The following is a 15,089-nucleotide window of genomic DNA, read 5'->3' as shown; positions in this document are numbered from 1 at the left end:
GGTCCAGTAGTCCGGATAATAAAAGAGTCATCAATTGAATATACGCCACAAATTCCTTTGATACGCTCCGGTAACAGACTAACTCACGGGAGGGACAATACCAAGCTGAGCATGAAGGGTGGAGGTGATGTCAAGATAAATAGACCTGTTTGCCTCGAGGCCAGAGAGCAGGTCCGAGCTGTTGACACAGCAGCCATAAATTAGGCAACTTGTCATAAAGTTCAGAACAAAAGTTAAGCTACACGGCTGTGAGAACAACATTTCCACAGCCCCTCTCTCTGGCAGCATTGTTTAGACCCATATTATCATCATTTTGAGGTGAGGGGGGATAATGCTGTCGGGACATGGCTGTGCCAGAGTCTGTAACCAGTGCTGTTACAATGGTGATTTCATGATTCATGCAAAAAATAATTTGGTTTGGTCATCACCAACACACACAGACAGACAGACAGACGCACACATCCACTGGGTGCTGCCCTGGGTCACGGCCCGTTTTGTGAAATCCTGGCCACATTAATCAAATGCAGCACTTTTTCTTTCCCTCAGGACAAACTGTGTTGCTCCTGCTACCCTCATCAGATTCAAGTCCTATATATAGAATTGCATTCATCAATAATTCACACTGCTGTGTAAACAGATAGAGGTGGAGATGACCAACCTTGCTCACGTGGAGAAACTCTTCTAGGTTTGATGTAATCTCACGTCACTGTCAAAGACAATTGGATTGTAAAACAAAGACACTGTCGTAAGTGAGCAACACCACTTTGGACCTCAAAATGGTCTTTGTTTTTAATGTGTTTTTTTCTACTTGAGGACAGTTTGGTATTTCAGCAAGGTGTTTCAAGCCCAGCTCAATGTGTGAGGCAATGCAATCTTGCAATAAAAAAGTACACTCATCTCGAGTTTCTACCAAGAGTCATTTTATAACCACTGTTTAGAAACAAAAACTAATTCAGCCCTGCAAAACATCCTCGATCGTCATCTGATGTGACTGCTGCTAATGTGAGCTTTGCAGGTAAATAAAATGTGAAAAAAAGGGAATCTGCACGCCTTTCTCCACCTCAACAGGTATTGGTATTATTGCTGAAGCCTTGATAAAAGTGAATATACCATGAGCTGCTCTCGTGGTGTTGCTTCATAGCTGAAGAGGGCTGTGGTTGTTTTGCAATTCTCTGGTACAAATATGTGTAGCTGTACGAAGAGAGAAATGAGTGCACTGTTGGAAAGAAACTGAGAAACTCAAACACATGCAGGAGAAGTTTCAAAAATAATACACAGCAGCAAGAAAGTGGGCTTTAAAACTCTTGTGAAACATTTCAGGCAGCCAACTACAATTTGTCCAAACCTCAGCAGGAAGCCAGTAAAATAAAGTCAAACTCCGTCCTGTTTCTCATCTGCAGCCTCTATGGAGAACAAATCAATGTCAAATTAATTAGCAAGACCAAAAGGTGATTGCTAACTTGGAGGCCAATTATCTGCACAGGAGATAGAGCCTCGGAAGATCGAACAGACCTCAAAGATAAATATAAGGATAAGTCCAACCACAAATCGGTCACTTTAATTAGTGTGTCCGTCCCTTAACAAATATACAGAGGGCGTCCGATGATACTGAAATGCTTTTGTGAACACATAAAGACAAACTGTTTACAGGTCTAGGGGAGTAATACTGCTTTGTGAAGAAAAGTTGTGGAAAGCCTTTAGTAGATCATGATGATCTCTAATAAAATGCCTTTGTGTGATTTAACTTTAGGCAGTGTAATTGGGTCTGAAGACAATAAGTTTGGAAGTGGAACAAATCTGGAGGTGTTGGATCTGCGGAATAAGTGAGCTAACCAGACCTTTGTAGCTCACTCTTCAACTCTGTTTGATGCTAGTGACCAAAGGCTACATAAGCCGCCACTCGTGGCACTATAATGTGCATTGTGTTGCATTGTGGGTAACAAGGCTGAAACGATTCTTCGAATCACTTGAGTAACTCGAAGACTAACAATCCTTAATACAAATTCCTAGCATTGAAGCTCCATTTCCATATAAGAACAGTATACGATAGGGGCGCACTGTGTTTCGGACAGATTCTTTGGGACAGTTTGCTTACCCTGCGGACACATGACCTTTCAATGCAGAGTCTTGTTGGCTGGCTGTGGATAGGACATGGAAGCTCCAATTTGCTCAAATAAGGTTCAAATCAAAAGGCCACGGTGTATCCAACATTTTGGAACCAAAGTACCGGCAATGTTAAATCGCTAACGTGTGTAATGACAGAAAATCTGCCAGCTCAGTTTGTGTGTTGGTGTCTGGCATAGGTGTTGATCGTCCCTGGTCTTCAGCTACTGAATGACAATAATCTTAACTTTCCAAAGATATGTCACACAAGTAATTGTTTGAATACTAAAGCACTAAATTAATTGACATCTGTAGTCCTTGTGAGTAATTTAGGCGACATGTTATGACATCAAAGAAGAATGCAGGAATAAAGAAGGTACTTTATTTCTGGTTCTTCAGCACCAATTTTGAAAAAAAAAATAAAGACTGTATTGTGAGTCTGACAATGTTATAGGAGTACAATGCAGAATTGGTTCTATTTACCTTTAGACCAGTGGTTCTCAAAGTGCAGCCCGCGGGCCAATGGCGGCCCGCGGAAGCATATCTGGCGGCCCGCGGCCCGCATTGAATTGAAAATCATATATATATTTTTTTTTTGAAACGCACGGAGGGGATGCGTCCCCCGTAACAGTAAAAACAGTACAGGGGTCGAAACACTTAAATATCCCTCCTAATTCATTCCCCACTTATTAAACTTGCGAAGTTCGGCTGGCCTCTGCCTCTCGTTGCAGACGGCTGGTCAGCCTCCCGCAGTGCAGCAGGTAGTGTAGTGGTCCCAATGTAAGTTGTTAGATAGTGAGCTTGTCAAGCCCAATACGATGCACTTTCTCACATTCAAGGTGAATTAGATTAGGTCAAGTGTCTAAGGATGGATGCTAACATTATCTGGTTTCTAACTCATTTGCCTAAAGTTTAGCTAACAAACTAATGTTAGCTAGCTGCTGATAGCCATGGAACTATCTGCCTAGTTGACTGCTGATAGCCCACCCTGTTTATTTCCAATGTATAGTGTCATAATAGTTAACACTGCTGCTGCATCATGAGTAGTGAGTCCTACAAAAAAACACTCCAAAAGGTGATACGTTTTCAATGTGTAGAAAGTTTTGAACAATAAAGTAGAATAAATATTTGAATGCAATACAGAATGCCTCAGTGCCTTGATTTATATTCCATTAGATGTGTGTCAATGGGAGCGAGTTGTCTTTTCCTTAACATTTCCACCATAAATAAATACAGAAGACACAAATTACTGCATAAAAATTAACCAAAATGCACAAAATGAAGTGTTCGAACCTCAAATTTTTCTGGGGGACAACCCCCAGACCCCCGCTTTTAATGTGTGTTCCCCAATGTTGAAATGAGACCTAGCCCTTCATTTATTACTTTAAATGTGTTAATTACACAGTATTGGATGCTGACCAATACATGTAAACTGTAAAGACGCAAAGACGCTGGCCATTGAAATTATTTCAGTTTTATAATTTTTTTTCCTTCGGCGGCCCTCGGTCCAATGTTGGGTTCCTAAATTGGCCCTCAGCTATCAAAAGTTTGAGAACCCCTGCTTTAGACCATACCTTTAATAAGACAAGACAAAAATAAAGGTCAACGTCCACTCAATCTACGATATCTTGTTTGCCTCTTTTTAATCATGACCTACAATCTCAACACAACACAGCTCATTTATTAATTTGAGTCAGAATTCATTGTCTTATATGACAGTTAACCAACTACTGGGAAACGCGGACAACTAAAAATTCAGCTAACCAACAATAAGTACACACAACTATAGATCTATAACATTAACACGTGTCATTACAGATTAGGGCACTTTACTGAACCTGGTGTGTCGTCTCTACGGCCGCTCAGTCCTCGACAACCTCACTTCAAGTACAATTCTATCAGCCTTCAGGAGAACCAGACACCTGAAACCGCAACACGTCCTAAGGTCTGGCACACCTTTACCACATACACTCACTCACTCTCACGCACACACACACACACTCACTGTGAGACCGAACTTTGACATATCCCTGAGAAGACGCATTAGACTATCAATAATTAGCTAGCTGTGAGGCAGGGTGGGGAGAGACTGAGGAGCTCTCCCTGGTCACACACATTGCTTTAGAAAGGGGGCCAAAACAAAGATTGACAGAAGGACGAGAAGAGACAGAAAGCGACTCATCGCAAGGATAAAGGTGGACGGGAAGAACAGGCAGAGGAGACGTGACACCGCTGGTTAGATAAAGCCAGACGGGGATGAGTCAACATCAGGGCATCAGGTCAGCCGCCATGCATACTGATCATTGCTCAATCAATACAGATTTACTGATGTCCAATGAATGCCACCAGTGAAGACTGAACAGTCCTTTAAACTGACGTCCGAGCCACAGCAAGTCAATATATTAGGAACATTTGTATGAAAAAAAGAAAACGAGCTTAATGATCTGGCAGGAGTGTGTCCTCTGATAATAGACAGAGAGAAGCTTCCCTCTGAAGCAGCCAGCAAATGTTCCCACTGATTGTAAAACAAGCAACATGCAGAGGATGTAACAACTTGCAGGATTGTCGTTCTGAAATCCTTGAAAGTCATGAAATATCCCAGTAGACAGATGCTCGTCTCCCCACTCTGTGCCATCTGTGTATCATCTAATCATGTTTCTCCCCCGGGGGTCACTCCGATTGACCCCGGTGTTATATCCCATTGTAGCTACACAAGTAATATATGACCCTTGCACAGGCAAAAGAAAGGAGTGAAAGGGCTGCAGGTCAGGTACTAATGGTTGTATAGAAAACACATCTTATAATTGATTCTGTTTTCTTGCTTCGATTTGACAATATGCAACATCCTGAGGTCAACAGTGAAAGATCCCCCCCAAATACGTATCCGCTTTTTCTATTCTACAAGTGCTTATACTTCACCTCAACTAAAATCTGATTAAAACAATAGTGAGCTTTATCTATATTTATTGCAACATGACCAAATTAAAGTTTGAAGTGCTGGTTTACTATCTCCAGCTTAATATTTACCGAAAAGACACACGGCTGGTATCGACTTTCTCATCTCACTTTCACAAGCACACTATCATGAATTTTGAGAAATACTGAACTCCCTCATTACCACAACTGTGGTGCCCTTGAGCAAGACCCTGAAGCCCCAACTGATCTAGTGAGCCTGCTCAGAGGCAGACGGATCAGATTGTGGGAGCCCAGAAGAAAAAGAGAGCATTGATCTAAAAAAAAAAACTTTCCTTCCTCTTATATGCATGACAACATTTCAAACACAAGCTCTCTTCTACTAGATATCATACCATCAGACTATACCTCCATCATCACATGATGTCCTGTGCAGATAACAAACATTATGCATTAACACACCACAGTATTCTGTGTAAAGCCAATTTCTCACACTCCAGGGTTGAAACACTTTGATCAATACTCAAAGGGGCAAGTAGGGAGGACCCTCTTTGCTCTCCATCCTAGTTTGGTTGTAATCAATACACGTTTTTTTTTCTTCTGCCCCGCCCAGTGCATGGAGTCAATGCAGACAGGGCATTTATTGAAGCCCCTGGTTTCAGCTGCTGCAGTCAAAGTGTGCAAACACACACTGAAGCTGATACTTGGCAGGAAAATGCAAGTGCCTCATTCTAAGACAGTGCAGCGGCTAAAAGATATGGGAGTTAAACAGAGAGAAAGATATACAAACATACACATAAAGCCTCTGTTGGTATACTCAAGTCATGAATCAGAACTATTCTTGCTGTTAGAAGTGAGATCATCTGAGAGGAAACGTCAACAGTCATGTTGTGTGCTATTGTTTGAACAGCTTTGACAGGTAAAGATAATCCAGAAAAGTATAGAAAATCACTTCAAACATTGGTCCATAAACACTGGCTTCCACTGCTGCATGCACAACGCAAATACCCCATCTTTAATACACCCAGTCGTCAAGGCAACACCAAGCCCTCTTCCTTATACTTCCTCCTCCTGTGGCTAGCACTTCACTGACACTATAAATCCGACACGCTTGAGCCTCAGAGGAGCAAAGCAAATGTGCAGCCAACAATCTCCTCATAGCCTCTCCTTGTTGCTCTTTCGCTGTGATATTGGTTTTGTAATGTATAAGTAATTCCACGGCGGAGGTGCCCTGGAGGTATACGGACTGATTTATGGCGCACCAGAAAGTGGAAGCACGGGCGTCACACGATGCAGATTGACAAAGGACTCATCCCATGGCACTTTTTCAGGCTCTTGCCAGTACTTGCACAAAGCCGACTTACTTTATTAAACTATACCTTAAATAAAGTTTGAGCAATTTTACAACACTGGATCCCGACCTTTTTGTCCATGAAACATTCAACAATATCTACAACAGTTGCAACTTGTGAACAGTTCAACATTATGTTTGTGGCATTTCTCAAGAAACAAGCAACAAGCTAAAATTAATAATTTAATATGAAAGAATACAATCACATTCATTAAAAATGTACTTCATCTGATATCCTGTTTAGTCTGACCAACAGTGCAAATAAAATTATTCCATTTACTAAAGTTTGAGACATTTTCAAGTTTGGCCTTTTTGGCCTGTGATGCCATGAATACGTTTGCTTCTGATCTGTATACTGCAAGGCCTGCTTCTTAGATTCTGCTGACTCAGGCTCTATGGGCATGGTGCAGCACAGTCAGACAGTCTCGTAGTACACAACAGGGAATTTTTTAATCAGTGTCTGGGTAGAGCTTTCCAAAATAGCTCATACACAACCCAACTTCAATATGTTCAAGATTTACCTTTTGTGAGTGATTGGCTATTAATCTTGGGGAAAACGTCTGACCTCAGCATCAACCCACACATGTGCATCTATCAGAAACAAGCTGAAATGATTAATCAATAAGTCAGTCCGGACACAAATCCTCAAACATTATATTTTCATAATCAATACACCATTTATGTAGCCTGGCATTCCCAGACCTGCCACTAGGCGCTGGCAAATTAAATTTGCTGCGCGTGTTGGTCTGGACACGCTCCGTTGAAGCTTTATCAAGAAAGCCAGAAATCTGGCTGGTGGTTTCAATTGGTTCTATCTAATATGGGCGCGCCAGAGCCCTTTATATGGTGCTCTGGGGAGGACGTAACCGGATGACGACAGTGACGTGCATGCGACGTCGAAGCCGTGATAGTAAACATCAAATATGGCTGCGGATATGTTGTGTGAGTTTGAGACTGCTTTGGCCTCGACCCTTAACGATTTGGAAGACGGCACTCAAATCTTTCATTAGCAAGTAAGTGGAATGTTCTATTTTGCCGACCGACAACGGCAAACGTTTAATTTAACAGTTTAACAGCTGTTCGCTAAACGAAAGGGGCTTACGTCGCCTTGTGCATCGCTCTGATTGGTTGTAGTGCTATCCAACTGCATGCAGTGGCATTTGAAATGCACGAGTAGGAGCCGCCCCTTGAGTTGGAAATTACTAATGATCGTGGCCAGACCCTCTATCGTTCAAGATATCAGGGTCTGGATTTCCAGGCTACCATTTATGTGAATTTCTTAAGGAAAAAAATCAGCTTCTCAAATGTTATACCTAACAGACACACCTGGTGGTACGCATACTTTACAAGATTTACAGATGCTAAGGAATCATCATCATTTTGCATCATCACTGATAGGCATTTTTGGCCGAAAGTTGTGAGCAAGCCACAGTCACTTAACCTTGTGTGACCAGCCTGATCTTGGGAGCTTCACTTTTGTTTCTCTCCTGCAGATCAGTCTGGCATTTCTCCAATCTCCATGGGGAGGAGCCGCTCAAAAAATGACCAGGCCAATCTGGGCCTGCCTTCTGACCTAATGTCCGTTTCTTAGTGGAAGCAGCTTCTGATTGGTTCATGTAGTCGCCAATCTAGCCTCCAGGCAGACCGGGCCCTCCCCACTTTCTGTCCGTTGAGGAGAAATGCCAGACTGATCTCTGAGAGAGAAACGAATGTGAAGCTTGCAAGATCAGGCTGTTCTTTTTTTATGTGAGAAAACAGCCTTAAAAGAAAAATCTGCAGATGCAGAACCCCACTGGCCCTTTAAGGAAACACAGTCTGCCTTTCTCCCATGATCCCCTGTGCGGATCATATCTCAGGCTCCAATTACCTTACAGTTCAGGCCAAAGCCATCTGAAGGCTTTCTGAACGTGTATGCAGGAGAAGCTTTGAGAGAGTCCTCCCTTTCCATTCAGTGGTGCTTTAGCCCATAGATACACTACAGCAGCTTTGAGAATACGCTCCAGGGCCACGCAGGGGAGCCGTGCTTAACTTTGAAACAATCCTAACCTACTTAGCGTTGTGGTGATCACAGAGGAAGTGAGATGAAATGGACGTTTTAATTCCATTGATCTAATCCCAGACATAGAAGGAAAAGGCTTATGATTGGCTGAAGCCATATTCTTGGTCACACAGGGCAAGAAGGGACAAGTATAAAAGAAGAAGAAATCTTCATTGCTTTCCGTCTGGTGGGGATCGCGAGCACCAGATGTGACATGCAAGGCTTGTAAATTACAAATTGAAATTGGTAGCAACAAATGACGTCCACGCCTACTGGGAATAACAATCTATAATTATGCATACGGGGAAAAGAAATATGGGTGATTTAGGGGTTTAATCTGATTAATTATATTAGCAATGACAGCTCATCCGACTACAACAGAAAGTCGTTGAACCCAGCCCTGCAAATCAAATGAGTGCCCCTCGTTTGTCACATAAATAAATCCAATTAAGCACTCACTCAAATAAAAGCAATTTAACATGAGTGCCTCATACCTCTCTCTCTCTCTCTTTCTCTCTCTCTCTCTCTCTCTCTCTCAAATGACCCTCAGCTATTATTTACATGAGATTCAAAACTGAGTTTGTAGGTTAAGATAATTGAGCATTGAGATTAATTATCCAAACTAAATAAACCTCCTATCCTTGAATGACCCTTCAACGCTCAATAGTGCACTTTGCAAAACTTATTTAAAAATAGATAGTTCATATTCCTTTTGAAATTTTTTGTGGGGAATAAAGAAACAAATATTTTGCTAGGCTAGGCATATTCCTCAGTGAACAGTTAGGAGGAGGATTCATACTCAGCTAGTTGTCTGAAAAAAACTCTGAGAGAGGATAACCAAATATTTTATGACAAATTCATCGTTTAGTCTAGACTTGTTTTTATGTCGTCAAATTGCTTGTTGAAGTGTAAAACCCAAATGTGCACAAAACAGAAAGCATTACATTATCATGTTTTAGAAAGCTGTACCAGCAAGTATTTGCCTTTGTTTTAACTTTATGAATGAATTAAGTGATTCAGCAATTATCAACACAGTTGTTGATTAATTAGCAATTCATTACTAACAAAATGTCCATTTCTTTCAAACCTAGAAATGTGTGACGCAATGATTTAAAAAAAATAAAGTAGGCATATCACTCAGGCACACACAACACTTTTGTCGTGTTTTTAATTGAATCTGCCCAACCTGTTTCCACTGCAGATGCACAGTGTCTAGCAGCTTGTTGTGCTGCGTGTGGTCCATCAGTGATCCGAGTTCAGAACCGTGGACAGAGCCACGAGAGTCTGTCAGATGCAGGCCAGCACCTTACAGCTGACCCTAACCAGTCAGACCACCTGCTTCTCTCCAGCGATACATCAAAGAAATATGCTAGTTTAGAAGAAGGATAGATTAAAATATAGCCTATATCTTTCTATCTATCAGCCACCCCATCTCTGCCCTCTGCTGCTGCATTCTCTGTTTATCAACTGTTGCTAAATGTGTTTCCCTCATGTAAAACCATACAGTAGCCTATTTTGATCATGACTTATTTTGATTGGAAACAAACGAGTGACATGATAGCAGGTTACAGTGGCGGTGGGTCAAGTTAGCCAAGATGTACCACATTTGAACACCAATCTACGGGTCAAATGATGCAAACACAGAGGCTACAGCAATAAGCAGACTTGCATTCGCTAAACAGTAAACTTTTAATTCAGGCTCAGCAGCATCATAACTGGTCGGAAAAAGCCTGATCTCACCACAACAGATGTATGGTTCCGCAATACGAACAATAAATTAAGATGCTTTATCATAACTTACCTAAGCTAGCTGAAGCTAACTGATAAACGGTTATAAAATGTGAAAAAATAACATACCGAAAGGAAATTTTAATCCAGCTTCTTTGAATATTTTTTAAAATGTAGGCTAATCATTGTATACTTCAGGATCCGTTGTATCGCTGCTGGTAGATGTACCGCTGAAAGGAGCCGCCAGATGGGGGGAGGGTCAAAGAGAGTTTTGGTCAAGTTAGCCAAGGTAACGGACCAAAGGATTTCCAGGAAGCTCTTTCAAAATAAAGGGAAGCCCCTCACATGTAGGACAACAGGCCCAAATTAAAATTAATTAAATTGAACAATAATCTGATGCTGTTGTAGGCTATGGAATCAAACCGACATTGTCATGTTTATGTGACTGCCAAGGCATTCCCATCCCACCAAGCTTTTTTGATATTTAAAACTAGATTTTAACATGTCAGAACTACAAATCTAAGGAAGAGACAATAACAGAATTACAATGATCCTAAATAAATAATAAATAAAATAAAATACACAAAAAGGCATTAGGGCCTACATTTAAGAGACCAACATTAGGCTAATGCTTTAGTTTGGAAAGAGGACATACACAATAGCTTAAATCAAAACAACACATCACAGGAATAAGGCTGGTCTATGATCATGCTGACTTTGTTCTTGCAGCTTTATGTAGCCTATTTTACCATAAATATATTGCTTGCTGCGCATTCATTACTATGCTATTGAACATTATAAAGTAGTTATGTCAGTCTTGATCTTGATTCTTGAATCTCTCTTTATTAGCCTATTTCTCACTGTTTTATTATTTTTCCTGTTATGTTTAATTATTTTCTTTAAAAATATTTCTCTGGATTGTTGAGAACAAGTAGGCCTATCCAAGACGATGCATCTTGTTCTTCCAATGTAATTTACAGTACAGTATAACGTGAATAACCCATGGACCATTAACAGCTCTATAACCAAGCTGACGTTTCCCTTCTCCCGCCGCACCAGAAGGGGGAGACGCAGCGGCATCGGGCCCCTGGCCGAGGGGATAAACCTTCCCGGTCAACGGCAAACGTTCCTTCCGGCTCCGGTCCCCTCACAAGTGGAAAGGTAAAGACAGATCTGGCGTAGTAATCTAAATATATCTTCAACATCTCATGTTCTATAAAACAACAATGTCTCATATTCGATTATCGTTTATGTATTTGTAGAATACGTGGAGGCATTTCAGCGTTAAACATTTTATAATCCTTGATATTTGGCTTGAAAGTGGGGAAGTAACCCCGGCTCTGATGTTCACGAACGACTGCCATTTTTTTCTCTGTCAACGCTTTCCCCCCTTCGACACATAACGTATATAACGTTTAGTGATATGTCCGTTGTAAAACACCCCTATCAAAGTGGTATAACAAAGCTACTTGATTGGGTTACTATCCCCAGCCTGTTTATCAGTAGATGTAGCGAAGTTGGCTTTCAGGCTAGCCAGTTAGCATGCTATCAAAGCTGTCCGCGCGATACTTTTCTACATTGATGCTCAAACATGTCGCTTCACACAGATGCTGATGCCCAAGAAGAATCGCATTGCTATCTATGAGCTCCTTTTCAAGGAGGGAGTCATGGTGGCTAAGAAAGATGTCCACTTGCCAAAGCATCCCGAGCTTGCGGACAAGAATGTGCCCAACCTTCATGTGATGAAAGCGATGCAGGTGAGAAACTTAAGGTTCATCAGTGAAAATGTATCTGTGTGTGTCGGTGTGGATTTGGCCTGAACCGAGCTGTATACATGTTTATTGATCTGTTTCCTGTGGAGCCTTGGTAGCACAATACCAGGGTATCTGCAGGTCCTGGAAAGGTCCAAAAGTATAATCTGAATTTCCCTCCTTTTAAATGTTTAAAAACTTAACTTAGTAAGAAAACTACAAAGCCTATATAAAACCCCAGAATCCAACTTAAATTTGAATAAATGTATCTACTTTGCAAGCCATTCAGGGATTCCAATTGTCTTTACTATTGCGCTTATATCTTACATTTCTCCTACCTAAAGGGATGTGAAAGGTCTTCTGTTTCTGACAGGGAAGAGTAACATTTGATGCTCATCAAGGAACTTTAATCAGTAGGCTTCTGGAGAGCTTTTTGCTCTATTTTCAGAAACTCTGACAGTTTGATAGAAGTTGAACTTGCACAAAATAACGTTATGAGAGTGCTCCCTGTAAAGAAACAAATAATGTTCTTGATGACGGTTTGTCTCTTAAAACTCTAATGCGGTTGTGAAACACATTATACATGGTTAGGGGCAGTGGGTTTACATGTTTCTTATTAAGCTTTTACGGGAACAGCATTGCTGTAAAGTGTCAAACCCATTCTGTTTTAAACCATGAACTTGGCGTGCTAGGTATAGCATATGTGGCAGGACTCTACCCAGTGTGAAAACTACATGAATTGTGTGTCCTTTTCTTCCAGTCCTTGAAGTCCTGTGGGTATGTCAAGGAGCAATTTGCCTGGCGTCATTTTTACTGGTACCTCACCAATGAAGGTATTCAGTACCTGAGAGACTTCCTCCACCTTCCCCCAGAGATCGTGCCCGCCACCCTGCGCCGCCAGACCCGCCCTGAGACCGCAAGGCCCAGGCCCAAGGGTAAGCTCACTGATACACATGTAGTGTGTATTTTATCTATTGTACTGCAGGGTTTCCCCCTAGAAAAGATGTTGGGCATGGTGGAAAGTATCTTTCGATGGGGGGTCAGCTGCCCACAGGAAGGAGTTGGCGACATAACCTAACATTTATTTCACTGTTTTTTTCATGTTTTGGACAATGACAGTATATCATAACTTTTCTCTGTATCCTATATTTTGGGATGAGAACCTTGGTGTAAAAGTTGGTTTCAGCCAAACTCGGAACTCTAATGTGTTTTCAGTACTAGATTTTTTGTTGACTACATTCTTGAGTTGAACAAAAAACACAAATCGGCTTTTGTTGTAAACCCGCTGAGTCGAGCCATTCGAGAGATTAACATCATGTAGTCAAAAGACTAGCCTTGGCTAGGGGTTCAACAACTCTGGGATCTGATAACTTCCGGATGTGTATTAAGAGTGATATGACCTGTAATTTAAAACTACTTTTGATTTATAAGAAAGGACTTAGACTTAAAAGAAATCATAAGCCACATACTCCAAAATGTAATAGGCTGTCAATTAGACTGCATTCCTCTGCTTCTATAACATGGCACTTAGTTTATATAGAACAAATAATGTCTTATTCATCTGGTTTCGGGTCTTTTCATGTTATGTTACTTAAAATCTATTTAACATTTAAACAGGAATCTTTGTGTGAATCCCAGAGGAAATTGCTTAAAATAAAGAAATTGATTTTCAGGGTCAATAATAATTTTGAACGAAAAATATCTTTTTCAGATAGACATATTTATTTCTTAGGACCAAATAAAGAATACTTCAACTCGACACATCTTTGTTTTAAAGATTGTTTATTTTATGGGTCCTAACTGTTAGAGACAACAACAAATCTACGAGCATCATTGCTCGTCTGTTCATCCTCCCTCTTTCCTGCCTTTGTAAAGGATATTTGCTGTTAAAGTGGAGGGCCTGTGTGGCCTCTGCCTCAAAGCCTCCAAGAATTCAACCCATTTTATTCAGATAATGGCCAATTAGGCTCAACAGCTACATATGAGTAGTGTACATTTTGTAGCTCGTTCATCACCATTTGCTCTTCACATAACAAGCTCAGAATGTTTGAAAAACATACGTGATGTGGACCTTAAGTCTGTTTGATTCTCTTCGCTGTGGTTCCTCTGAAGTCTCTGATCTTCTACTGCTTTCATCTTTGTTGCAGCAAAATAACCTCTAACCATTGTGTACCTGAGCTGAATTTTCCCGCTGTTTTTATGTGTGCAGGAATGGAAGGAGAGAGGCCTGCTCGCCTTAACCGTGATGGTGGCGACAGAGATACCTACAGGCGATCTGCTGCACCCCGTAAGTACACCTCTAACAACATCGGTCATGTTTATGGCCCGTCGCTTCTATGTGGTCTTCGGCTTTGTTAAAATATGGAATAAGCAGCATGAAGCTTTAAAAGTGAGCCAGGTAGAAATAATCACTTTGGCTTTAAGATATTATACATTTAAATCTTGAAATTAGATTCAACAATGCAAGAAAAATATAATGCAAAAATTCTTATTCCATAAAGAAATTCAACAATGTTAATTAGTTTTAGTCAATAAGTAATTGAATTTGTTGTTTATACATATTTTTAAGTTTCACATTGAAAGCCAATTTACTTTCTTTGAGTGGAGAATACCATCAAAAGTATTTATTTTGTGTGTGTGCAAGAGCCTTTCGTTTGGCTAGTATCTGGTATCTAATGATTTTTATGAAATGAAGGTATTTTGGCTAACAATTTTTAATTCATGAATTTCTTCATCAGCTGGTGCTGACAAGAAAGCAGAGGCTGGTGCTGGAGCCGCCACAGAGTTCCAGTTCGTAAGTACTACTGCCATATTTTCAGTGAAACTTTGTAAATTATGTTTTCTATTTTGTGGGCATTATTTGTATCGAAGTGCATATTTCTTGTAAAATATATATATATTTTTAAATCCTCCTATTGCAATAAAGCTATTTAAAAGCAAGAATGCCGAACTGCCCCTAAGCTGTGGTTGGCTTGTGGGTGTTCTTACAATGGGTTCAATAAGGAATGCCCTCAAGCTAAATTTTAGTTTGTTTAGAGCAGTTTTACTAACTATTCTGTTGAACTGTTTGTTTGAATGATGTATTCATAAACGTTTTTCTTGTTTACAGAGGGGTGGCTTTGGACGCGGCAGAGGACAGCAGCCTCAGTAAATTTCCTGCACTCTTTCTGTACAATAAAGAAAATCAAAATACAACATGTCTACA

General features: G+C 40.7%; 2 protein-coding genes across 2 annotated transcripts in view; one reads left to right on the top strand and one right to left on the bottom strand.

The window, feature by feature from the left end:
• The window catches only part of pacsin1b (protein kinase C and casein kinase substrate in neurons 1b), a 28,361-nt gene extending 18,006 nt beyond the window's left edge, over positions 1 to 10,355 (bottom strand). Inside the window, exon 1 of the mRNA XM_080026842.1 lies at positions 10,263 to 10,355. The gene's annotated coding sequence lies outside the window, so the exon portion shown is untranslated. The remainder of the gene's footprint in view (positions 1 to 10,262) is intronic.
• An 887-nt stretch (positions 10,356 to 11,242) lies between these two features.
• Positions 11,243 to 15,079, top strand: rps10 (ribosomal protein S10). Its single transcript, XM_080025464.1, has 6 exons — positions 11,243 to 11,294; positions 11,741 to 11,890; positions 12,645 to 12,819; positions 14,094 to 14,171; positions 14,623 to 14,678; positions 14,994 to 15,079. The coding sequence occupies exons 2-6, from the start codon at positions 11,741 to 11,743 to the stop codon at positions 15,033 to 15,035; spliced, it is 501 nt and encodes a 166-aa protein (XP_079881590.1). The 5' UTR covers positions 11,243 to 11,294; the 3' UTR covers positions 15,036 to 15,079.
• Positions 15,080 to 15,089: the final 10 nt, after the last annotated feature.

This window comes from Ammodytes marinus (assembly GCF_949987685.1).
Source record: "Ammodytes marinus genome assembly, chromosome: 4".
NCBI lineage: Eukaryota > Metazoa > Chordata > Actinopteri > Uranoscopiformes > Ammodytidae > Ammodytes > Ammodytes marinus.
Note: the sequence above shows the minus strand (reverse complement) of the source record. Positions and strands in the feature narration are given on the sequence as shown.

Bases quoted from the DNA above. Each gene is read 5' to 3' on its own strand.
- rps10 (XM_080025464.1), top strand. From the start codon at position 11,741: ATGCTGATGCCCAAGAAGAATCGCATTGCTATCTATGAGCTCCTTTTC. The intron at 12,820-14,093 runs GTAAGCTCACTG...TTATGTGTGCAG, and splicing joins CGCAAGGCCCAGGCCCAAGG to GAATGGAAGGAGAGAGGCCT. The intron at 14,679-14,993 runs GTAAGTACTACT...TCTTGTTTACAG, and splicing joins CCGCCACAGAGTTCCAGTTC to AGGGGTGGCTTTGGACGCGG.